The 26222-nt window shown below is 36.3% G+C and overlaps 1 protein-coding gene and 1 non-coding gene across 2 annotated transcripts; one reads left to right on the top strand and one right to left on the bottom strand.

Annotated features, from left to right (window-relative positions):
* Positions 1 to 357: 357 nt before the first annotated feature.
* LOC120266255 lies at positions 358 to 464 on the bottom strand. Its single transcript, XR_005538097.1, has one exon. It is a non-coding gene; the product is annotated as a small nucleolar RNA R71 (small nucleolar RNA).
* Positions 465 to 20029: 19565 nt separating this feature from the next.
* Positions 20030 to 25399, top strand: LOC120264383 (uncharacterized isomerase BH0283-like). Its single transcript, XM_039272198.1, has 6 exons — positions 20030 to 20120; positions 20220 to 20417; positions 21474 to 21803; positions 21979 to 22140; positions 24833 to 24916; positions 25067 to 25399. The coding sequence occupies exons 1-6, from the start codon at positions 20091 to 20093 to the stop codon at positions 25172 to 25174; spliced, it is 912 nt and encodes a 303-aa protein (XP_039128132.1). The 5' UTR covers positions 20030 to 20090; the 3' UTR covers positions 25175 to 25399.
* The last annotated feature ends 823 nt before the right edge of the window (positions 25400 to 26222 follow it).

Below are 26222 nucleotides of genomic sequence, written 5' to 3'. Positions count from 1 at the left end.
TCCGATTATGCTAGACCCGCAGTTCTTGGCACACAATCTAGCATTATGAGGCCATTGATTATAGCTCAGAATTTTGAGCTCAAGCCAGCATTCATCCAAATGTTACAGTCAGTCGGCACAGTTTAATGGTTTGGCCGATGAGGATCCAAACAATCACATAGAGAACTTCTTGGGAGTGTGTGACATGCTCAAGATCAATGGTGTTACTGATGATGCTATCAAGTTGAGGGCCTTCCCATTTTTCTTGAAAGGGAAAGCGAAGCAATGGCTACATTCATTACCTCGAGCATCGATCACTACATTGGGAGGAGATGGCAGAAGCTTTTCTTACCCATATTTCCCTCCGAAAAATCTACAAAGCTCAAGAATGAGATATCCTCCTTTGTACAAATGTAATTGGAGTCTCTATTTGAGACATGGGATAGGTTCAAGGAGCTCCCACGGAAATGTCCTCAACATGGGTTCCCCGAGTGGATGATCATTCAGACTTTCTATAATGGGTTAAACACGAGCATGAGACAGTCACTTGATGTTGTAGCAGGAGGTACCCTAGGGAGCAAGACCCCGTGACAACACCCCTTGCGTGTGACCTGCAAGTGCACAAGTTTGTTGAAGTAATAAATTCCCAAGTGAGTGGAGTATCGTATCCTCATGGAATAGTGATCAGACACCAGGATTGCTATTTAACTATGATGAAAATGAATTGATGATAATGTGAATAAAATTGATGTGAAAAGAACTAAAAGAAATAAGAAAGAGAGGCACGATAAATTGAGAGAAAAGGCAATCGATAGAAAGTGGGGCACTCGGACATTGCTCCCCCTAGGACTATTTCTTTAAGTGCAAGACCAACTATTATGTCTCCTAACTGATACTTAATGAGTCATGAAAATCCTAAAATACACGGTACCCAACCTAAGGTCAACCGTGACTAACTCTACACTATGCCCCGGCAGAGAAATCGCTCAGTCTCAACACCTCACACTGTGTACAGTTGCAAGAAGCTTTAGGGATTCCAAGTGATAGACCCTATTCCTACATATAGATCTAACCCTTTGGTCTAAGCGAAAAACCCCTAGTAACAATTAAGCCTCAGATACTAAGGATTACTTCAATGCTTAACTCTATTGCTCGCACAACTAAGCCCAGCGAAGTTCCTCTCTTAGCACTTCACTCTATTATGACCGCAAAGAACTCTAGGAACATGGAGGTAGGATAAATCACACCGGAGGAGAAAGGGGACGCTCCGCTACCTCTCGACTCACCCTCTCAACCCTCTCTAATCTAGCATTGTCTAACCCTCATGGTGTCTCACTCATCCACAAAGGCTACCAAGATGGACTCTCAACCCTAGTGTCATTCTAAGGGATCAATCATTTAACAAGCATTCAAGATTAGAACTCAATTAAAGACATCAATTAAGGAAAGCATAATAAAAGGTCAATGAAACAATAACATCCTAGGGTTTACAAGTCCAAGTACCCACTAGGCGGTTTAGCCCTCCATGGAGCAAGATACAATCAATAATGAAATCGAAAATCAAAACAAGTAATTCATAAGAAAACCTCCTCGGTATTCGTGTCGATGGTATTGTGGAGTAGCCTCGTCCTCTCCAAAGGTCCCATTGTCAAGCCTAGGGTACACCTCGCCGGATCGGTGCTGACGAAAGCTCCCCCAATAACTATCTTCCAAGAGAAACATGGTGTCAAAGCTGTAGAACCACTCCAAAAGCCTTGCCAAAGCCCCTCTAAACCCTAGCCGCAAGCTTCCCAAAAGATGGAGAAAAGATGGAAATAAGGATGCTGAAATCGGGCTGAATCACGGCTTAAATAGGGCTGGAATTGGGCATCCACACGGGCGTGGGTAATTTCCATACTCCCATGTGGATTTTTGGAAATCTGATTTTATGCGGGCTATGAACAGTACCTATTACAGTAAATTGCTACATCGATTTGCTGCGGTACTCCACCAAAATATTCCCGAATCCACACTTTTCATCGAGGAAACAAAAACGGGCACATGTCTATGCCGTAGATCACGTCGCTTCTTCAATAAAAGGCCTCATTGCTGAAAGATTTTGCTATCATTGCACAAGTTGGAATACGCAAGTGTGACTGCCTTTGTGCCCCTCCAAATCATTGTAATTACTTGAACGCATGGAGGTTGGCACACATTCATGTATCTTCGAGCACAACTTGTGTCTTCGCATTTGTTCATTCCAAGATTTCATCAAACAGTGCATCCACAATCTACTTTGTCTTCTTTTCTTCTCTATTTAGCTCCACAACCCTATATGCGCAAAAGAACACAAAAACACAAGTATTAGCGATAAAACCTGATAAAAGTAATGCTCATCGTAAGAAAAGAATACTTCATATTCTTAGTACACAAGCACTTATCACCCCGGAAGAAGCCCGGCTTCTCATTGAAAGAAATGGCTATGAACAGTTATCAGTGGAGTACATGAGACGGAAAGAAGATAGCTGACTTCATGAGATTGACGCAGTTACTTCATTGGCGGCCCAAGTGGAGTCATTGAGCAAGAAGTTAGACACTCTAATTTCTAATAGAGTGGTGGCCATGACTATTTGTGCAGGATGTGAGGGAGGACATGCTCCATCTGATTACACAATTTCTATTGGTGGTACATCCTTAGTAGAACAAGTGGATTTTGTGGGTAATACAATGAGAAACCAAGGCAATCCATATAGCAACACCTACAATTCAGGGTTGGAAGAGCCACCTAAATCTTTCATGGAATAATCAAGGGCAACAGAAGACAATGGCACCGTCCGGTTTCCAACAACAACAACAAGCCCTGAATATGGAGAACTGAGTTTCAGGGTTGGAAAAACCTGATGACCGATTGAGAGAAGGCTTTGACCAGATTCGTCCAATCATCAGATACAAGGTTTTAGTTGGTTGAAGCTACACTTCGCAACCGCCCTCGCATCATTGCACAACTTGGAGAATCAAGTGGGGAAAATTGTGAAGTCTCTATCGGAGAGACCTCAAGGGAGTTTACCTAGCAACACCGAAACCAATCCGAGAGAACATGTGAAGGCGATTACTTTGAGAAGTAGTCGTGAGGTTGAGGGTAGACTTCCAAGTAAGATGACCAATATTGAAACACCCGAGGTCGTGGAGGTAGAGAAGAGAACTAAAGGAAAGGAGGTGGCACCTCCACCTTACAAGCCAAGAATCCCTTATCCTTCAAGGCTGAAGAACGACCAAAATGATGAACAATACAAGAAGTTCTTGGGGAAATTCAAGCAGTTGCACATCAACATCCCATTTGTGGAGGCGTTGTCTCAAATACCTCGGCATGCCAAGTTTCCAAAGGACCTCTTGACCAACAAAAGGAAGTTGGAGGAAAGTGCATCTGTGATCTTAGATGCTTCATGTTCAGCGGTGTTGTAAAAGAATATACCGAACAAGAAGGACCTCGGAAGCTTCATCATTCCGTGCAACATTTGTAATTTAGGTAAAGAGAAGGTATTGGCAGACTCTGGCGCTAGCATCAACGTCATACCTTATACATTCTTACAAAAGCTAGGCTTGAGAGAGCCTAGGCCCACTTGAATGACATTACAATTGTCAGGCTGAACGATTAGATATCCGAGGGGCATTATCAAAGATGTACTTATGAAGCTTGACAAGTACATATTTCCTGTGGACTTTGTGGTGTTGGATGTTGATGAGGATGTTGACATTCCTTTGATACCTGGGAGGTCGTTGTTGTGTACTTCCAAGGCTCTTATCGACATGGACGGCGAGGAGTTGACTTTACGAGTTGGGGATGACAAGCTTACATACCGCTTCACCGAAGCCATGAGACATTCTCTAGACTTTGATGATACTCTTTATTTTCTTGACACTACCGACTGAACTAATAGATGAATTTGTGCAGAAAATGATGAATCCGGACCCATATGAAAGGGGTGCTAGATCAAGGAATGGAGAATGAGGAAGTCTTGATGCTTGGTCTAGAAGAGAAAGATGCAACCTACCCCGGGGATGACGAAGAGTGTGCTTGAAAAGATGAAGCTTGCAAGGAGACATCACAAGAAACGCCCAAGGCTAATGGGGATATGCAAGAACGGAGTAAGGGTGACGAACCCTTGTGTGGTAACAAACTCGATAACTCCCCCTCTACCTTCAAAAGATTATGTTCATCATGCTTTCAGGTTATGGGTAAAAGGAAAACCTTCATCTATGAGCCCCTGTGAGGTAAGAAGAGGTACGTCAAGCTAAGTGACGTTAAACAAGCGCTTCTTGGGAGGCAACCCAAGTCTTAACTGTTTTTCTAGGTTTTAGTTTAGTTTTTGCATGAATAAGTGCTTGAGTATTGGTGTCTTGACTTTTACATGCAATTTCTGTGATTTTCTAGTGGATTGTTGGTGCTATCATGTGCTTAATTGTGTGTGACAAACTTTTCTTGGTCATTTAAGCATGTTTTTCATGATTCTCTAGTTACATTTGCATGATATAGGTAGGCTTTGAATAGATGTAAATGTTCAGAAATTTTCTGCAGAGTCTGTAAAGTTTTCTAAGTCATCCAAAGAAGACATAGGGGCATGTGTCGGCCCCTGTGAATGACCTTGTGATGGGTTGTTTCTCTGCAGAGGTTCAGAGATCTTTTCTTCACCATACTTGATTTTATTCAATTAAATCTGGTGAATGTAGCTTTTGTTTTGATGTTTAAATGATGAATGTATGTTTTAGAAGCATTCTAGAACAAATTTATGATGTATTTTGGAGCTTATTGCATAGTGGCCGTACGGGTTTCACACCCCGTGAATCTACACGGGCGTGTGGAATTTCCACTCGACCGTGTGGATTTCTCTAGTATTATCCTATGAATTTATTTGATTGATTCTCGTTTCAATTTTTGCAGATATGGCTCCGAGGACAAAGAAAGCAGCCGGCAAACATCCCAGTGAAGATTCCCCTGAGCCTGAGCATTTAGAGTTTGCGATCCCCGAGCATCAGGCTCGTTTCGAGCGATTAGCAAAACTCAGGTTTGGACAGTCAAGATTCCCAGACTTGAGTGCATTGAGAGAGGTTCAGCGAGGAAATGAGATCACTGATGAGATTGAGGAGTTGTTTGTCGTCGGCAGTTGGCGCCAATTGTTGTCTATTCGAGAGCTAGCTATCCGTATGCTTACACTAGAGGTTCTTTCGTCATTTGAGTTCGATCGCTCGTATAGTTGTTTCTCGAGCATTAATGCTATGCAGTTCAGAGCTTTCGGACATCAGTACAGTATGAGCGCCTCTGAGTTTTCGGTATGACTCGGACTGTATGCAAGGTTGTCAGATTCGGCCCGAGCATTGACCCGGCTAACCCCAGGGGTCAAGGGTCAATAGGTTCGACTGGGTCGAACCGAGGGTTGAACCGGGATCAATAATAAAATATAAAAAATATTATAATAATTAATAATGAGTAAATATAATATTAAAACCATAATTATAATATAAAAAACTCCGCAAATTTGATATTTAAATTGATAAATGACTAATTATGTCATTTATTTTTAAGTTTTTTAAATATTTACAACTTTAATATATTAATATATAATTATCAAACTTCTCTCGGTGTTTTTTATTTATTTATTTGTTTATTGGTTGATTTCGTTAGAATAGATAAAAAAATTTAATTCACTAATTTTTATCCTTTTATATGAATGATATATTTTATCAATAAATTATATAACTTACCCAATCTCTATTGAGTTTTTATTTTGTTTTAAATTTTCTTATATTTTTTTATTTAGTTAAAATATTTTATTTTTATATTTTATAATAAAATTGCACTCATTTATTGTTTTATTTTCTTAATAAATTAAATTTTTATAAAGTATTTACATAACATATTAATGGATTTTATTTTTAAATGTCGATTTTTGTTGGTATGTTTATGATATATATATATATATATATATATATTTGTAATTCTATTTATTGATTATAAATTAAAAATTAATATTAATAAATATACATGATTTTGTGGTTTCTAATGAGAAAATAATAATAAATTTTGAAATATTGTAAAAAAAAATTCTAACATTGTGACCTGATTGACCCGGCCAGGTCAATCGGTTCCCGGTTGAACTGTAAGGGTCACCGGGTTAACACCGGGTTTTTTCATACCCGGTTCAATAGGGTATGCCATAGCCGACCACATGGCTGGTTCCCAATTTTTCCAGTTGAACCGGTCGGAACGGTCTGGGTCTGACTACCTTGACAGAGGAGTAAGCTCAGTTACCGACGGACTATCATGGCGCTTTGACCCTGCAGAGAGCGTACAGAGCCTTATGCGGACAGGGGCAATATGAGTCAGGAGTGTCTAAGGTCACGTGCTTGTCTCGGCCGAGCTACAGATACATACACGTTGTTCTCAGCAGATCAGTGAGTGGCCAAGGCGACAACACATGTGTTCTGAGCCGACAAGAGCTTTTATACTTATATTCGATGGTACAGAGCGAGCAATTCATTTGGGGCATATAGTGGCCGATTACTTACGCCATCAGGGCCAGTATGCCAGGGTCAGTGTTCTGTTCTCAGGCCCTTACATCACCAGACTTATCATGGGGATGGGTCTGTTAGATGCGATCACGGTGGCCGAGAAGGTTATTGTTCCATCTCCTCTCGGCATAGAGACTATGAGGCTGATGGGGATGGTCCGGCGGTACCAACCAGGGGTCTATGTTATGATCATGGGCCCATCTGAGATAGCCGAGACCGAGGGAGATGTAGCCGAGGTGTCTTCTCACGGGACTCGAGAACATGATCACTTTGAGAGGCTCGAGAGCGAGGTAGGGGTCTTCCAATCCGATTTAGTTGAGGTTCGCGCGCTGCAGGAAATGAACCATACTGAGGTGATGGCACGTCTGGATATTCTACAGCAGCTACTTGAGAGAGATGTAACCTCACTATTCATTATGAGGCCCAGAGCTCCACCGATACCCTCCGGCATCACCGACACCATCATCACCAGTTCTAGCACCAATTGATCCACCAGTTACTTCTTTCACCGCCACCAGCAGCAGAGCAGCTACCAATAGACACCGACGCTTGAGGCATCATTACTTTTCTTTGTTTTTAGTTTCCGTATTTTATTTCTGCATTATATTTTGGACTTGTACCACTCAGAAAGGATCTTCCTTCTGAGTTTATCTTTTCTTTTCATTGTCTCGAGTTGTATTTCATTGCTTTATTTTTATATACTCGAGTTTTATTCTGTTTTTGTTGAGCTTCACTAAACCCCTTTATGTATACGTGCAGATGGTCTTGTGAGTATGGAATTTGAGGAATAGTCATAGACACGGTCTTATGGTCGCGTGTGCTCCACAACCCATTGGGACTCAACTCTCAATGAATATAGCTCCATCAAACATACCATTCCGAGTTCAGGGGAGTATTGTTTCAATTGCCCACTTCCACATATGCTTTTAATTGATTTATATCCTATTGTGCTTGCATGCGTACATTGAGGGCAATGTGCATCTTAAGTGTGGGGGGGAGTTCACATTACACATGTACATTACACAAGTTTCTGACTGAAATTATATGCTCACGTAGCCAATGGCGGTTCACCTTAGTTGCAATGGTCGTATTCTTAGGTCTAGGAGAATTTTTAACATTGAATGTTTTCATGCTCTAGTTTTTACTTGAATTTCTAGGAATTTTTGCCCGATGACAATTGTTGCACTACTCGCTCTTGAAACCTTGTGGAAACTCAAGTTCGATGTTTAAGGGACTAATTAGTTTTGTTTTTGTGTTAATTTTTTTAAAAAAAAGGAAAAAAAATGGTTGTTTTGGTTGTGCATATGGGGTGGAAAGAGCTACCACCTATGAAGTATGAAGCTACTCTCATAAGTTGGATACTAGTTTATGCCCCAATGAGAGAAAGAGCTATCTCATGGGATGAGTGAAAGCTACTACCCCGATATAAAGAACTACCACCTTGAAAGTGTGAAGGCCACCTAGCGGCCACTTCAGAAAGTGCTACCTTAGAGGATGTGTGAAGCTACTACCATCTCTTTGCTTTGTCTTGTACATAAATAAGTCCCCTATGCTTGGAACTTTGAGGAGTATACGTTTGGTCGACTTGAGTGAGTCAACATCACTTACATGATTTCGGGTGTATTGTCCTTTTTTATTCGAGTTTTTAGGTAGAGCATTAATTTTTTTTCGTATTTAGTGTTAAAATTCCTCTTACTTGTAGAATGCTTCCCTTGCATGCTTTGGTGAACCTAAGACCAAGCACTTTTAATATTTCCTTCTTTCATGCTTCAATGTTTTATTTTTGCTTGAGGACAAGCAAAAGCTTAAGTGTGGGGCAGTTTGATAAGTTTTGTGTATTAGTAATACGAAGTATTCTTTTCTTACGATGAGCATTACTTTTCTCAGATTTTATCTCTAATACATGTGTATTTGTGTTCTTTTGTGCATGTAGGGTTGTTGAGATAAATATAGATGAAAGAAGCCAAAGTAGATTGTGAGTGCACTTAGTTGATGAAATCTTGGAGTGAACAAGCGTAAAGGCACAAGTTGTGCTCAAAGACATGTGAGTGTGTGCTAACCTCCGTGGTGTTCAACGAAATATGCAAATTGGAGAGGCACAAAGGCAGTTACACTCATGTGTTCCGACTTGTGCAAAGCTAGCAAGATTATCATCAAATGTGTTTTTATTTGAAGATGCAACGCAATCTACAGCGTAGACATGTGCCAGTTTATGTTGCCTCGATGAAAAATATGGATTCGGGAGTATTTTGGCGGAGTACTGTAGCAAGCTGATGCAACAAATCACTGTCGTAATTTACAGTAGCAGTTACTGTTCACAGGCCGCAAAATATCTAATTCCTGGAGATTCACATGGGCGTGTGGAAATTCCACACGCCCGTGTGGATGCCCGATTCTAGCCCTATTTAAGTCGCGATTTTAGCCCGATTTGAGAATCCTCTTTTTCATCTTTTGGCTATCTTTTCTCTACCTTTGGAGGCGCCCGCGGCTAGGGTTTGGAGACGCTTTGACTAGGTTTTGGAGGGGTTTACGGCCTTCCACATCGTGTTTCCTTCGGAAGAGAATTATTGGGGGAGCTTTCATCGTCACCGATCCGGTGAGTTATGCCCTAGGCTTGACGAGGGGACCTTTGGAGAAGACGCAGCCACTCTACAAGACCATCGACATGAACGCCAAGGGGGTTTTATTCATGGATTGCATAATTTTACTTTGGATTTCATTATTGATTGTATTTTGCTCCATGGAGAACTAGACCCCTAATGGGTACTTGGACTTGTAAACCCTAGGATGATGTTGTCTCTTTGACATTTATATTATACTTCCTTTAATTGATGTTTTAATTGAGTTCCAATCTTGAATGCTTATTGAGTTGATTTTCCCTTAGAGTGACACTAGGGTTGAGAATCCATTTAGGTAATCCTTGTGGATGAGTGACACACCATGAGGGTTAGATAATACTAGATTGGAGAGGATTGAGAGGGATGAGTCGAGAGATAGCGGAGCATCCCCTTTCCCCTCCGGCATGATTTATCCTACCTGGCTACCTCCATGTTCCAAGAGTTCTTTGTGGTCACAATAGAGTGAAGTGCTAAGAGACGAACTCCGCTGGGGATTAGTTGCGCAAGCAACAAAGTGAAGCGTTGAAGTAATCCGTAATATCTAGGACTTAATTGTGACTAGGGGTCTTTCACCTGGACCAAAGGGTTAGATCTATTTTAGGTAATAGGGTTTATCACTTGGAATCCCTAGAGCCTAGAGCAATCTAGCACAGAGTTAGGTGTCGAGACTGAGAGATTTCTCCACCGGGGCATAGTGTAGGTTAGTCACAGTTGACCGTAAGTTTGGGACAGTGTATTTAAGGATCTCCGCGACTCATTAAGCATTAGTTAGGGAACATAATGATTGGTCTTGCACTTGAAACAATAGTCCTCGGGTGAACAATGTCCGGGTGCCCCCATTTATCGTCGATTACCTCTCCTATCTTTTATTTGCACCTCCTTCTTCTTTTCTTATTTCTATTTGCATCGATTCTTATTCACATCATTATCGATTCATCTTCATTCTAGTTAAATAGCAATCTTTGTGTTTTTAATCACTATTCTTTATGGATTCGACTACCCACTCACCGGGGTATTATTACTTTGACAAACCCATGTACTTACGGTACATACACAAAAGGGCATGATTGGACGTCCCTTTGTGATCTTTTCCCTTGCAACTTTCTTGGGGGGGCATGGTTACTTGTCTGGATGATGAATCTTCTGAACAACCCCTCTTTGTGGTCTGGTAGCTGTACATTTGGTGTTGGTCATTCTACAAAAGAAAAAACATAGTTAGCCTTTATGATTAACCAAGGAAAAAGGCTTTACGGCTTGCTTACGGCAGGATTAAGGCCGTATGTCTTGGGGCATTTCATCTTTATGGCTCCTTTATGGCCGTAAGCCTAAGAACGTAGACTATAAGGGTCACCTTGTACAAGGAAATCCCAAAGATGTACATGGACACTGACTAAATACTAACATGAATGAAATATATAATGCTAAAGCGTTGTTAATCCCAAAGATAAACTTGTCTAGATGATGAACCTTTTGAACAACCCCTCTATTTGTAGTTCGGTAGTTGTCCATTTGGTGTTGGTCATTCTACAAAAGAAACAACATAGTTAGCCTTTATGATTAACCAAGAGAAAAGGCTTTACAGCCTACTTACGACTGTAAGCCTTGGGGTATTTCATCTTTACGGCTCCTTTACGGCCGTAAGCCTGAACGCAAACTATAAGGGTCACCTTATGCAAGGAAATCCCAAAGATGTACATGGACATTGACTAAATGCTAACATGAATGAAATATATAATGCTAAAACTCTGTCATTCCAAAAATTTTGGACCTATGCTTGATGTAAGAAATTTTACCTCAAACAACGGAGAAAACAAGGGAATCACTCAATCAAGACCAAGGAACAAGAGCCGTTCGACCAGGAAGGGAGAGAAAAATCTGCCAAACTATACACTAGGGCAGGAGAAAGATAGGAGCAGGCGAACAGGGAGTGAGGAAGTAACAAGCCTTTGAAGAGAAAAAAGCTCAGCTTCTCACTTAAGTGCGCTAAAACCCTAAGTACTTTACGGCCGTAAGGCTTGCCCCGTAAAGTCACCCCTCACTTACGACCCAGGTTATGACCATAAAGGAGCTAAACCTTGCAGCCCGTAAAGTTCTCTATTTCACTCTTACGGTCTAACTTACGGGCGTAAAACACCTGTAAGAAATCTAAGCTAAATTCCCCAGACGATTACGGGCCTTAAGGATTTAAGAAATGACTGTAAGGTGCTCTGGAGGACCGTTATGGCCTCACTTACGGCCATGTTTATGAGCATAAGTAGCTTGTAAGAGTTCTAGAAATGGAGCAAAGATGTCCCTTGTTTCTGACAGATTCAGCTCAATTACATGTATAATCTAGAAAGCATTAAAATGAGTGTTTGAAAGTGCAAACAAACAGCAACACACAGGAAAACCACGACAAGCTGAGCAAATTATTACATACTCCAACAAAACTATAAAAGTACCACTAAATCCAAATATTAAAACTGGAAATAAAAAACAATCTTCCTTGGGTTACCTTCCAAGAAGCACTTGTTTAACGTCATGAGCTTGACGTTCCTAAAATGCACATGTCAAGGAGGCCTCTCCTGCAAAATTTCCTTAACCTAATTAGGAGTATCTCCAAAGTAATGTTTCAGCCTCTGACCATTTACCTTAAATGTGCCATGCTCCGAGTGTATAATTTCAATGGCCTCTTGGGGGAATACTTGAGTAATGCAATATGTCCCTACTTACCTCGATTTGAGTTTTCCTGGAAACAGTTTCAAACGAGAATTTAAAAGTAAGACATGATCTCCCTTATGAAACTCTCATCCTGGCTTGATCAATTGATCATGATATAATTTTGTGCATTCTTTATAAGTATGAGAGTATTCATATGACAATTGCCTCCATTCCTCTAGCTCATTCAATTGGAGTTTCCATTTTTCTCCCCACAGCTTCTAAATCAAAGTTCATGAACCGAGTGGCCTAATAGGCCTTATGTTCAAACTCAACTAGTAAATGGCATACTTTTCTATAAACTAAGCTATACAGCGAATTTCCCAAAGGTGTCTTATAAGCTGTCCTATATGCCCATAGAGCATCATCCAATTTTTTGAACCAATCCTTCCTACCAATAGTTGCGGTTTTTTCTAGGATTCATTTCAATTTATGATTAGAAACCTCTACTTGACCACTAGTTTAGGGATGATATGGAGTAGCTACTCCATAAGTGAAACTATACCGTTTAATGATTTTCTCTAATTGAGCATTACAAAAATGTGTACCTCGACCGCTAATGATTGCTCTAGATGCCCCAAACTGAGAGAACAATTTTTTTAAGAAACCAGCACACTACTCTGGCATCATTAGTAGGTAGAGCTTGAGCTTTAACCCATCTTGAGACATAGTCTACCACTACTAATATATACCTATTCCCATAAGAACTAGGAAAGGGTCCCATGTAATCAATGCCCCAAACATCAAATATTTCACAATTTACAATAGGGTTTTGAGGTAATTCAAAATGGTGAGAGATGTTACCTGTGTGCTGGCAATTGTCACAACATTAAATGTACCATTGTGCGGCACGGAATATGGATGGCCAAAAGAAGCCAGCTTTGAGCACCTTCGATATAGTTTTGTTTGCACTATAATACCCTCCGACAGGGCCTGAATGACATTGCCAAATGATTTTCCATCCTTCCTTTTGTGAAACACACAGTCGAATGACCTAGCCTACTGACACACCCCTTGCGAGTGCGAACCGTAAGTGCACGGGTTGTCGAAGTAATAAAGTACCCTGGTGAGTGGGTAGTCATATCCACAGGGAATAGTGCTCAGAAACATAAGTAGTGCTATTTAGCTATAGTGAAGATGATTTAAGAGTGGTGTGAACAATATCAATACAAATAGAAATAAAGTAAAGAAGAAAGAGACGCAATAGAATAACAGGAGAGGCAATTGATAGAAAATGGGGCACCCAGATATTGCTCACCTTAGGGATATTGTTTCAAGTGCAAGACCAATCATTATGTCTCCTAACTGATGTCTAATGAGTCGTGGAAATCCTAAGACATACGGTCCCAAACCTAAGGTCAACCATGACTAATCCTCACACTATGCTCGCCGGAAAGGGATACTCTCGACGCCTCACATTGCGTGGGGTTGCATGAATATTTGGGGATTCCAAGTGATAAACCCTATTCCCTAATATAGATCTAACCCTTTGGTCTAGGCGAAAGGCCCCTAGTTACAATTAAGCCCCAGTACTAAGGATTACTTTAACACTTCACTCTATTAGTCGCGCAACTAAGCCCCAGTGGAGTTTGTCTCTTAGCACTTCACTCTATTGTGACCGCAAAGAACTCTTGAAACGTAGAGGTAGGATAAATCACATTGGAAGGGAAATGGGACATTCTGCTACCTCTCGACTCACCCTCTCGACCCTCTCCAACCTAGCCTTGTCTAACCCTCATGGTGTGTCACTCATCCACAAGAATTACCAAGATAGATTCTCAACCCTAGTGTCACTCTAAGGGAAAATCAATTCAACAAGCATTCAAGATTGAAACTCAACTAAGAACATTAATTAAAGAAACATAATGAAAGGTCAATAAAATAAGGTTATCCTAGGGTTTATAAATCCAAGCACCCACTAGGGGTTTAGCTCTCCATGGAGCAAGATACAATCAATAATAAAATCGAATGTAAAAGCATGCAATCTATAAGTAAAACCCCCTTGTAGTCCGTATCGATGGTCTTGTGGAGTTGCCTCGTCTTCTCCAAAGGTTCCCTTGTCAAGCTTAGGGCACACCTCTCCGAATCGATGCCTACGAAAAAATTCCCCCAATAACTATCTTCTGAAGGAACGCAATGTTGAAGGCCATAGAACCACTCTAATGACCTAGCCAAAGCATCTCCAAAGATGGGGAAAAGATGAGAAAAAGATTCCTTAAAATGTCTAAAATGGCGGCTTTTATAGGGGCTGGAATCGGGCATCCACACAGGCGTAATTTTGCTGCGAGCTATGAACAGTAACTACTACAGTAACTACTACAGCAATTTTGCAGAAGTCGATTTCCTACGAGCTATGAATAGTAACTACTACAGTAATTTTACTACAGTGGTTTACTACAATAAACTGCTACACTACTTTGCCAGAATACTCCCGAATCCACACTTTTCATCGAGGCCACATGAATGGGCACACATCCATGCGGTAGATCGTGCTACTTCTTCAATGAAATCATATTGACGAAGATCTTGCTAGTATTGCACAAGTCGGAACACATGAGTATGACTGCCTTTGTTCCCCTCCAATTTGTATATTTTCTTGAACACAATGGAGGTTAGCACACACCCAAATGTCTTTGAGAACAACTTGTGTCTTCACGTTTGTTCAATCCAAGAACTTCATCAAAAATTGCATCCACAATCTACTTTTGGTTTTTTCCCATAATTATCTCCACAACCCTAAATGTACAAATAAACACATATACACAAGAATAAGAGATAAAATTTAAGAAAAGTAATGCTCAATGTAAGAAAAGAATACTTTGTATTACTTATACACAAGCATTTATCACCTACACATACCGGAAATAGATACGAGTTATCCTATATATGATGCTTAACATCTGCAAAGAATTTCTTCTTGAGATGAGAAGTTAAATCCATGGATAGAACTCGGGTGACAAGGTAATTCGTGAAATCTACGAACTAAGATGTATCGACCTCACCTAATGTAGTAATAGAATAGAGGTGTTCCTCAGGAAAAGAATCGTTAATTTACTTTTCTTCTCTAGATCTCTTTCCCCAGTGATCAAGTCTGGACAAATGATCAGCTGCTAAATTCTCCACACCTCTCTTATCCTTAATCTCTATATCAAATTACTGCAAAAGCAAAACCCAATGAATTAATCTTGGTTGGCATTTGGTTGTAACTCCGCAAGTGCACAGGTCGTCAAGTAATACCTCTCGCGCAAGCACGAGAGGGTCGTATTCCCATGGCCCAAGAAGCTACCCCTTACTTCTTGAATATTTACTTGCTAAATATTTATCATAATTTAAGATTGGTGAATGTGGTGGTTTATTGTCTAGAGATATTTTGGTGACTCCAGTATCTACTGTGGCTTTAAAGTTAACTTTCAGTACAATCAAGAGATTTATAAGCTGACATCATAGCAGATTACATGCCAATACAGTTGAGGTATTAATGTATACTCAAAGTTGAATATTAGCTCCTACAAAAGGTATGAGAATAGGATATATATATATATATATACATATAACTATTGCATATTTTAATGAATGGCTTTACTTTTCAAATTACAATTTATAATAGTTGGCCTAATTAATAACTGATGCTTTAGATTCCATTTCGATGACTCGTTCTCAATGTTACACAACGATTATGATATAGATGCAGATGAAGAGGTAAGCTTCCAAATATTGTATTTATCAAAGACTCTTACTAACAAAAAGTTTATAACTTAAGTGAAACTTATACAATTCTATTTGCTTGATATATATTTCAGGTTGTTGATGTTAATAAGGATGGAAGTAGATCAAGTCACCAAGTGGTCTTTGATTGATAGATCTGTGAAAGGTTTGGCACGCTAAAGCTACCAGGTGATTTTTTTGTTTAAAAAAATAAACGAAGTTAGCATCACTATTAATTATGGCATGATGTTTATACTTTTATCTCATTGTTAATTGTGGCATGATGTTTTAGGTTTCTGCTATTAACATTTCTCTTGCTTTCTTATATTGGTTTCTATGCCCTACTTCATTACCTTTAGATTATAGTAATAGTGAAAAGAAGCCATTGGATCACCAGCTTTTCCATATTCTCCTTAATAGAAAATAATTGATTACAATCTTGGTTCATGCTCTTATTTGTTTGTTTATTTCGCCTTTCTACTCTAATGCCAAGTGACATCCTTTTAATATCCTCAAATCTATTATAATTATTGTTTTGCTTATTTTTATTTTTATTTTTGGTTCTGTTATTGGTCAGGATATTTGTGAGGATGATGGTTTCATAAAGATAGAAAGATGTTTTCTTATTCAAATATGTTATTATTAAACTATTTGAAGTAAACTAAAAGTGCTTAAAATCCATTGTTTCTTTGCATTTATTTTCTCTGAAATTACTTAATCAGGAAGATAATGAGAACTGGTGACAATAAAATTGTGCACATTCATTTTCTTGATGATAAAAATTCCTTGTTTATAGTGGCGGAACCATAACTTACCGGTAGGGGGGCTGAAGTGAAATTGTAAAATAATTATCAAATAAAATTTATTATCTACAGGAAAAATAGTTCAATAATATAACTACAATTTGAATATACATATAGTGAAAAACAAGAACATTAACTATAATTTGAACTACTATTGTTGTCATGATGTATCTGACTAAAAAAACAACTATGTTCAACTAGACAACTAAACAATCATTCATTCACCCATGCCACATTATCAACTTATTTTTTTTAACAAAAATATTAAATTGTTTTTATAAATTTTATTAATATTATTCAGAAACTTTTATTAAAAATTTAAAATTTGAATGCCACATTATCAACTTAATTTTTCTTAAGTTTTTATAAAATTTAAAATTTTGGCAACTTTTTGAAAATAAGAAAACTTGTTGATTTTGTAAAAGTATCAAAAACTTAACACTGCAACCCATTATCAACCTATTTTTTTTTAATTATTAAATTATTTTTATAAATTTTATTAATATTATTCATAAATTTTTATTTAAAAACTTGAAATTTCAATGCCTCATTATCAATTTAATTTTTTCCTTAATTTTTTTTAAAATTTAAGAAACTTGTTAAAAATAAGAAAACTTGTTTTTAATTAGTAAAAGTATCAAAAACTTAATATTGCAACCCTATTATAAACTTAATTTTTTAATAATTAATTTATTTTTATAAATTTTATTAATATTATTCATAAATTTTTATTGAAAATTTGAAATTTCAATGCCTCATTATCAATTTAATTTTTTCTTTAATTTTTTTTTAAATTTTTAAAATTTCAATAATTTTTTAAAAATAAAAAAAAACTTGTTTTTAATTATCAAAAATTCAACATTGCAACCCATGGGAATTGAACAAGGGTGGGCTCTAATCATCAAATTCTCACCAATCACTCAAGCATATTGACATTACATAATGATTAAATACAAACAAAATATTATCTAACATTAATATATATATATGGGGAGGGGCCCTGCGCTTGCTTATATACATGAATATTTGCAGCTTTTTTCTTTTAAAGTTATAAGAAACTACCTATTTGGTTATAATCTCCTTCATGTTTAAAATCTTACAATTTGTATGATTTGAATGGTTTTGTTCATGTGATTCAGTATTCAATTCTTAAATATTAATTTTTTTCAAACTATTCTTTTCTCAAATGTCAATTTCAAAGGAAAGAGCAAGAGTTTGATGAATTCGGTCTTTCTATTATTCATTGGAGATGCTTTATAGCTTTTGAGTTTTTAAATTAGTAGTTATAGTAAACCTTTAGAACTTAAAATGATGTACTAGAAGCATGACTATTCATTGAATTTTATATTGTGAAGTAGATGGAGTAGAAAACAACACTTTCTTCTCCCCAATTTCCCAATAAGGGTGGGGACAAGAAACCCCCGACCACCAGGATAAGGGAATGAGTGGGAAAGACTCCCCGTCCCTAGCCCGCTCGTGGTTATTCGTAGTAAACAACCTAGGTATTATAGAATTATTCAAATGGGGTAGAAATATGCAATGTGCGAAAAGTGATGAATACATTTTCTATTTGTACTTGAATAAAATTATTGTTTTTTAAACTAAAATCATAAATAAAATAAAAGTTATTACTTTATTATTGATTTCTTAAGTTCACTATCCTTTTTAAAAGAGCTATTACAAGTAAAAAAACAAAATTAAAAAAAATATATTCAGAAAAATTTTTTTAATTTTTTAAAATAAATAGGCAAATTTTTATGCATTAGAGACGGATTTGACTCTCGTTTAATACATGGTTAAAGTAAAAATAAGATATGCAAGTGTGGTGTAGAGGTGGGCACGGGCCGGTTAACCGGGCCCGCCGGGCCCGGTTCACTGGAAACCGGCCCGTGCTACAGGAGAGACCCGCCGGGCCGGGTCCATTTTGTTAATGAACCGGACCCGGCCCGGCTTATCACAGAACCCGCCGGGTCCGGGCCAGACCCGTTTGACCCGGCGGGTTTTTGTACATAACCCAAAAAATTGTGTCTAGATGGGGTTTGAACCTAGGACCTCTCACATGAGAAAAATAACATTAACCAATTGGCCGACAAATTTTTCTTGTCTTAATTTAAAACATAAATAAATATAAAGAAGTTACAAAATATTTTTTAAATTTAATCTCAAACAACAAAAAATTTAAAATAATTTATAATAACTTAAAAAATTTTATGACATATCAAAATAATTTTAAAAAGGATAAAAAAAGCTACATTTTTAATTTATTTATCTATCAAATTAAATTATTAGCACACCTTTTTAAGTGCAACAAAATGTATATATCAAGTAGTATTCTTATTTTTTAAATTGAAGTTATCATCAACTTATTTATTTATTATAATTAGGGTTGGCTCTAGATTTTACTTTGGTCTCTGACAATAGGGTTATTATTGTGCTTATCATGTTGTTATTGAAAAAAAAGTTACAAATCAAAATAATATGGTGTGAACCATATTATTCAAAGATATTTTTTTTTTACTAATATATTTTTTTATAAATTGATTTACATAATTTAAAAAAACAATTTTTTTGTAATTTTATTTTTTTATTTTATAAATTGAAACAAAAATAATCTAATATATATGTGATAAATAAAAAGTCTGCTTATTTAAGAGAATTTAAGAGTGTAGTATATGTAGAGATTTAGTGCTTTATGAGTCAAAAAGACAATTAACAAAAATAATTATTTTTTTAAAAAAATATTTATGAAAAATTTATTGTTTGATACATTGATATTTTTACTAATTGATTTGTATACTTTTTTTAATTTATTATATGGTTTCTTAATTTTTTTATAAATTAAATATATAAAAATATTTTTGATCCATATCCTACATCTATCATATATAATTCTTTCCAATAAATATTCGAAAACAAAATGTAAATTTCAGTGGTTGGGTTTTTCTTTATCCAAGTCCAAGATCATGGGTTCAAATCCCATAACCAACAAATACTTAGTATTAATAAAAAAACCAAACAAAAAACATTAAACCGGGCTTGACCCGGCCCGCCGGGCTCAACCGGGTTTTGACCCGGCGGGTCAACCCGCCGGGTCACGGGTTGGGAAAACCCTAACCTCGTAACCGCCCGTCTACAGTACGGCGGGCCGGTTCCGGGCCGGGCACGGGCCGGGCCGGTTTTCCGAACGGCCCGTGCCCACCTCTAGTGTGGTGGTTTGTTTACGTTATCAAAATAATAATAATAGCCATAATATTTTTACTAAATAAATAGTTTTAAAAAATTAATATGTTTCAAAAAATGGCAAAACGAAAAATTTTAGCACGTGCATGCAACCAAAAAAAGAAAAGCCAATTTGAAAAAAGTTAATCAAGCTTTTTGACTCCTTTAAGTACTCATTTGCTATGTCCTGTCTTGGCATTGATTTAATTATTCCATGCCATTTGAAGAATACAACAGAATACAACACCTAGCCGCCACTTAAGTAATTTAAAAAACAGACAGTACCAATTTGAATATATTTTATAAATATAGAGACAAAAAGTAGGCAATCTCGAGGAGTCAGCAACCAAAAAGTCAAAATAGACAGGTAAGAAGTCATTTTTAAAAATTTGGCCTGCACATATGGTCAAAGTTGGCTGGTCTTTATATATATATATGTTAAATCACATAATAATTGTCTCGTTTTATCTTTCTCCTCTGTTTGTTCACTTTGTTGGGTGTCTTCCTCCTTCGGGAACTGCAAATGGCTGCAAGAACAGTGAGATACGCAGTGGTGAGTACTTGAGAGTTTGCTTCTTTCTTGTTGCCTATCAACGGTTTGATCATTTGCCTCTGTGAACTTTAGTGTGTGATTTTGGGTCTTTGGTTTCAGATTGATGCTTTCACAGACACAGTATTTAAAGGTAATCCTGCAGCCGTATGTTTCTTGGAGGATGGACATCAAGTGGATGATGAGTGGATGCAGTCTGTTGCCAAGGAGTTCAACATCTCTGAGACTGCTTTCTTGACTCGTGCTGTCTCTGGTGACAACCCGCGGTTTAATCTTCGGTGGTTCACTCCGGTTGCTGAGGTTTGGTTGATTGATTTGCTTTATGACGTTTTATGTTTTTTTTGAAACTGAGCAAGCTTTTTATGGGTTCAAGTTGAACGAGCATAGGAACATTTTTCATATGAAAAGATCATGAGGGGTGGTGTGTGGTGTGTGGACAAGGGGGAGGCGGGTGGTGACATGTTGTATAGGAAGACCAAAATGTTAGTGGTGGCAAAGAGCCAAACTTAAAAGAAGCAATGTTTGCTCTTGATTGGCTCAAGATAGTTTAGACTACCTTGAGCTTTGCTTGAAGTTGAGTTAAGCATGATCCTAAGCTCAAGATCTGCTCATTTTGATTTGAGCCAAACTTGAGAGTTTTACATTCAGGCAATCGAAAATTATTATTATTTTTTTAAAAAAAAGGCACAGGGGAAATTCAAAGTCAATTGAGCACAAGGGAAAGCGTAAGTTCTAAGCATCATTACAAACCATGATCTATAGTAGGAGAAGAATTATATAATGTATAGTATGTTTGATCTTATAATATATTATCCATCAAGCTGTTTTGAGCTGAGCTTAACCAGCCCAACTACCAGTCTGCTTGATACTAATCTCAAGTGCCTGTGAAAGACAGAAGGGAGACTAGTTGAAAGAGGTTGTAAATATGTGAAATGTAAATGGGGCTAGATGGAAATGAGTGGAGAAGAAGAATATTGTTGGTTGATCCAAAAAAGGTCACTCTAGATGTTTGAGGTTTAATTCTTATTTAAGAAACCAACCTAGATCTGTATATGTTTGTTATTGTTTTAGAGAATTATTTTGTGAACTTTTGGTGCTAATTGATGAAGTGTGCTTTTGTGACTAAAGCTATGTTTGGTATCTATTGTTTCATAATAAGACAACTTTTTATTTTGAAGGATAATTTTCTATTTCCTTATATAGTTGCCTCTCCTATGGACAATTTGATCACAATGCTAAATACTCATTTACTCATTTGTCGAAGAAGTTAGTGCTACAGTAATTGTGGAAAGATGGCATTTTCGAGTCTTTTAAATGTGGTAATGCATTAACTAAATTATATTGATTCTTTTGCAGGTTGATCTTTGTGGTCATGCAACTTTGGCTGCAGCACATTTTCTTTTATCATATGGCTTGATAAAATGTGACGTCATTGAGTTTGCCACAAAATCTGGAATTTTGACTGCTACAAAAATCTATGGAATCAAGCAGTCAACTTTATGTAATGTTAAGGATGAAAACTTTATCAAATCCAATGAAGAAAAAGAAAATTTTTCAATTGAGTTGAACTTTCCTGTGTGCAAGGTTGTTGAATGCAATCCTGCTGAGATCCCATCTATTCCTGAAACTTTGAATGGTGCATCTGTGATCAATGTTACGAAGAGAGGCTCGTCTGATGACCTCATTGTACTCCCTTACCCATCCCTTAATCTTTGATTATGATTAGGACAATATCTGCCAATAGCTAATATTTTGTCAAAAATTGTTTCTATTCCTCTTGTCTTGTTTCTGGAATAATTATCCTGACTGCTAGTTTGAGACTCACTTCTTAAGATGGATAACTAAATGGTTTCCACTCCAGGTGGAGGTTGCTTCAGGACTTGATGTTGTTAACTTAAAACCAAAGTCTGATGAGATACGAAATTGTGCTGGAAGAGGGGTTATTGTAACAGGCCCTGCATCTCCTGGATCTGGATATGACATCTTCTCTCGCTTTTTTTGTCCCAAGTTGGGTGTTGACGAGGTAATCCCTTCTAGTGAAGTGTTTTCATATCTTCTTCCCTTAATCTAAGTTTGGTATCTTATAAGAAGCTTAAACTTATTATATGGATCTTCATTTAGAATTCATTCAGATTTTAGAGTAACACAGTCAATCTAACTCAATGTTTTATTTAATTTTACTCATAAAATAATTCTTAGGATCTCAAACAATCATAAACAGTTGATGCAATTGTAAATTTTCTCATTTGGACTAGTTTCTGCTGCGAAATCCCATTTTTATTCCTAGAAGATTTATTATGGAGACCATTTATTTTTTACTAGGTTACCTAATTGAAAACCTCACATTGAAAATGTATAATATTTATTTGTGTCTATCAGTTTTGCAAAAGCATATCATTCGTTGCCTAGTGAAATGATTTTATGTGTGTTATAATAGAAAAGCGTATATGCTAGGTGGAGTGGTTAGTGTGGTAATGAAATTTCTTGGTGCATGATCTTAGAATGTGTTATTATTGTATTAGGCGACAAAACCAAAGCGCCACTCGATCAAAATTTGGAATTATGGAAAAGAATGATAGAATTTTGCATTTTAGATTGAATATATCAAAGGCTTTATACAAAAGTTAGGTTTAGCACATGTAGTTGTAGGTGTCGAATCTAACTAAATTAATCCTACTTTACTAACACAAATAAATTGTGTATAATGGTGAGGATTGGTAAAGCCTATTTATTTATGAAATTGATAAAATAAAGAAGGGGGGTTTGAAGTTGCACTCAAAATAAAGTAAAGAAACAAGGATGCAAGTTAAGGAAATTCAATAATACGAGTATCTAACCTAAGATATAATTTTAGTATTGATTTGTTAAGTTGATCATTAATGCAAAGATAAACCGTTTTGTTCCTAAATAAATTGGTTATGGTTACTAACAAGTTCTAACAGCCTATCCCTTCTTAATTCGATAACCAAAATAAGCTCTTTGATTACTTTTCTTATCAATAAACAACCCTAAACAAACTTTAAGGATTTAATCTACTGATAGTATTAAATTTAGTGAAGGACCACCAATTCTAGAAAACAAATACACAAGCTTGGTTTATTTAGACTAGGTTATATATCCACACAACATGAGTAGAATGCCCTCTATTGGACCTTGTTATTTCACCACTAATTATTGGAACAATTGAACAATTATGGATTTAATGTTCTAATTTGCAATATATTATTTTCATAATTAAGCAATGGGCCTTTTTTGCATCAACCAACAAAACGATATTGTTGATCAACTTACAAGGTATATAAATATTAAAGCATAAAAAGAATAAACAATTAGATCTCACAATTCTTAATGAATCAAACTTCAATTATCCTTCAATTAGAAAAGAAAGTTTAGTTGCACATAGTTCTAAAAACACGGGGAAGAGGAAGATGATAGATTGCTTGAAATGTTTATTCCTCCTTTCTGTCTGTTTTTTCATCTTTTAAAGAACATATAAAAGTTCGAAAATATACTCATCCTCCTAATTCAAAAAGAAAATAAGATCTAAAATCAAACCTAACTTTAATAATCCTATCTTATCCTTTTGAGATAAATTCTAAACAGAATAAAATAAAGGATACAAGGGTCAGCTGTCAAATTTTGAGGATCAACCACTTAATTTGGCACCCTAGTTGAGGGTTATTCTTGCCCCATAAGGCATGCTTACGCCTTTAAGCTTAGGCATATTTTGTTTTTAGCTCTAATGGATCTTCATGAATTCCTACTCCTTTCTTGTCAAACCTCAACTTTCAGTCTCATTTTGACTGAAATCTCCAATCTATTCCATAAAACACAAAATATAATTATAATCCATAATACAAGCATTTTATCAATTAAAACAAAGAAAATTGACACGAAATATATGTCCATCATGCATGCTATCATATAGGTGTGTAGAGAGATGTAGCATGTGGAAGTATTGTTATAAGGAAAAGGTTTAGCATAATAGTTTGAGATTTATCTAATTATAGAGTTCATTCATAGCTCAAATGCTCAGATAATATACATCATTTTGTTGCGAAATTCCTCTCATCCGTAAAGTTTCTATTAAATCTAATGTATTTCTCTAATAGTGATAAATTGTTTATTTTCTAAGATTGTGCTAGAGGAAGAACCGATATTTCTGATTTGTAAGTGACTTCATTTTCCTATTGTAGTTGCATTTATCTCGACCTCCTTTGCATCGTTTCACATGTTAAAATTTGCAGTGTTATGCATATGATTTTCAAGAAAATGCCTTTCCATCTTTGTTCAAGCAATAAAAAATATATATATTTATTCAAATTGATTTAGCAATATATGGCTTGATAACCAATGCATGTAATGCGGTGTTTAACTTTCATCCGTTACTCATATTGGTTATCAAGCAGTAATGGGAGGCAATACACAGCTTTATCTAAGACTTCGCTTATCTCACTTCGAACTTCACCTCTGAATAAAGTCTTTTGCATTGCTACATAAATTCTTTTATCTAGAATCGATTTATTTTCATGGCACATTTTTGTAATCTAGAAAGGGAATATAATAATTGTAATGAATTTTCTTCTCAAGTTCTTACCTTAATATTGTCTTGTTGTTAGTATCCTTAAGTAATCTCCACATTCAGTTATTTCTTCACAATTGACTTCAATAAAATTAGTTGATCAATTATTTATTAATTTATTTATTCCTTTCAGGATCCTGTCTGTGGGAGTGCACATTGTGCCTTAGCACCTTATTGGAGCAAAAAGCTTGGAAAGAACAACCTAATTGCATACATGGTAGATTTTGAGTTCAACACTCTAAATAAAATTCTACTGTAAAAGTTTAAATTAATGTGAATGTAAAACTAACCAATAAAAAAACAAAAGGAAAGACTTCAGAAACAGATTAGTTTAATAATGTAGCTAATTTGTTAGTCCTTTCTTTAGGCTTCTCCGAGGGGTGGAAGGTTGGATCTTACATTGGACGAAAATGCGGAACGTGTTTACATCCGAGGAAAAGCTGTGGTTGTCATGGAAGGCTCTCTACTAGCTTAGTTTTCGATTTTCTTTTTTTCCCTGACATTTTTCTTTCTATATTTCAGAAGGCAAAACATGTCATTTGACGAACCTTGCAGGAATTTAGTTTGATGAAATGTTCTACATTTTTCTGCTTTTCAGCTTGAATGCAGAGGATGTTATTTAAACCTTGGATGTATGGAACAAGCATAGGTTGTAATGCTATTGGCAAGCTACAATGGAAACCGTTTTGATTGTTTTTCATACATTAGATGTTTTTGTCACACATATATTAATTAGGTGGTGTTTGTTTGGTTGTAACCGAGAGTTTCAAGTAATTTTAGTTATTATAACTTGTATTTTAGTTCCTACATTTTATTGGTGGTAAGATCATATGATTAAAGTTATCAAATTCATGAAATTTCTCGCATTTTGGTTCATAATTTGGATCAGGTGGGATCACTTTGTGTAACTCATTTAATTGGTACGTGATATATTTATATATAGTTAAAACAAAAATTATAGATATATTATTTAAATGGTTTGTGTTTCCATGTATATATCCACATTAGAAGGTTGAGATACTTAATTACCTCATTTTGAATTTTTTTTTTCTATCCATTGATTATAATTGAATATTATTTTCTAGATCTCTATTTATACAAGATTAGTGTCTTGATTAGAGTGGTAGTTTATTTCCTCTCAAGTGGAATATTGAGAGATTGATTTAATTCCTATACAGTGATAAAAGGTTTCGTGACTTATCCACTATTATACCAAATAAAAAAAAAATCCTTTTATTTAAACATAAGAGGGCATCCTCTCTTGTAATCAAGGGTTTAATAACCGGTCCGGTCAATGAACCTATTGGCCAACCAGTTCATGGTCCAATCGATTCGACAGGCTGGTTCAATAATTTTTGTTTTTTTAATTTTTTTTAAATAAATAAAAACATAAAAAGAAATTTTCATAAAATTATAAAAAAATCAGAAAAATCAGAAAAAGGGGGAAAAAATTAAAAAATTTAATAAATATAATTATATAACTGTAAAATTAAAATTTAGTTGAAATCAAAATAATATTCAAT

Source organism: Dioscorea cayenensis, chromosome 7, assembly GCF_009730915.1.
Source record: "Dioscorea cayenensis subsp. rotundata cultivar TDr96_F1 chromosome 7, TDr96_F1_v2_PseudoChromosome.rev07_lg8_w22 25.fasta, whole genome shotgun sequence".
Lineage (NCBI taxonomy): Eukaryota > Viridiplantae > Streptophyta > Magnoliopsida > Dioscoreales > Dioscoreaceae > Dioscorea > Dioscorea cayenensis.
The sequence above is the reverse complement of the archived record's forward strand: the minus strand, read 5'-3'. Positions and strand labels throughout refer to the sequence as shown.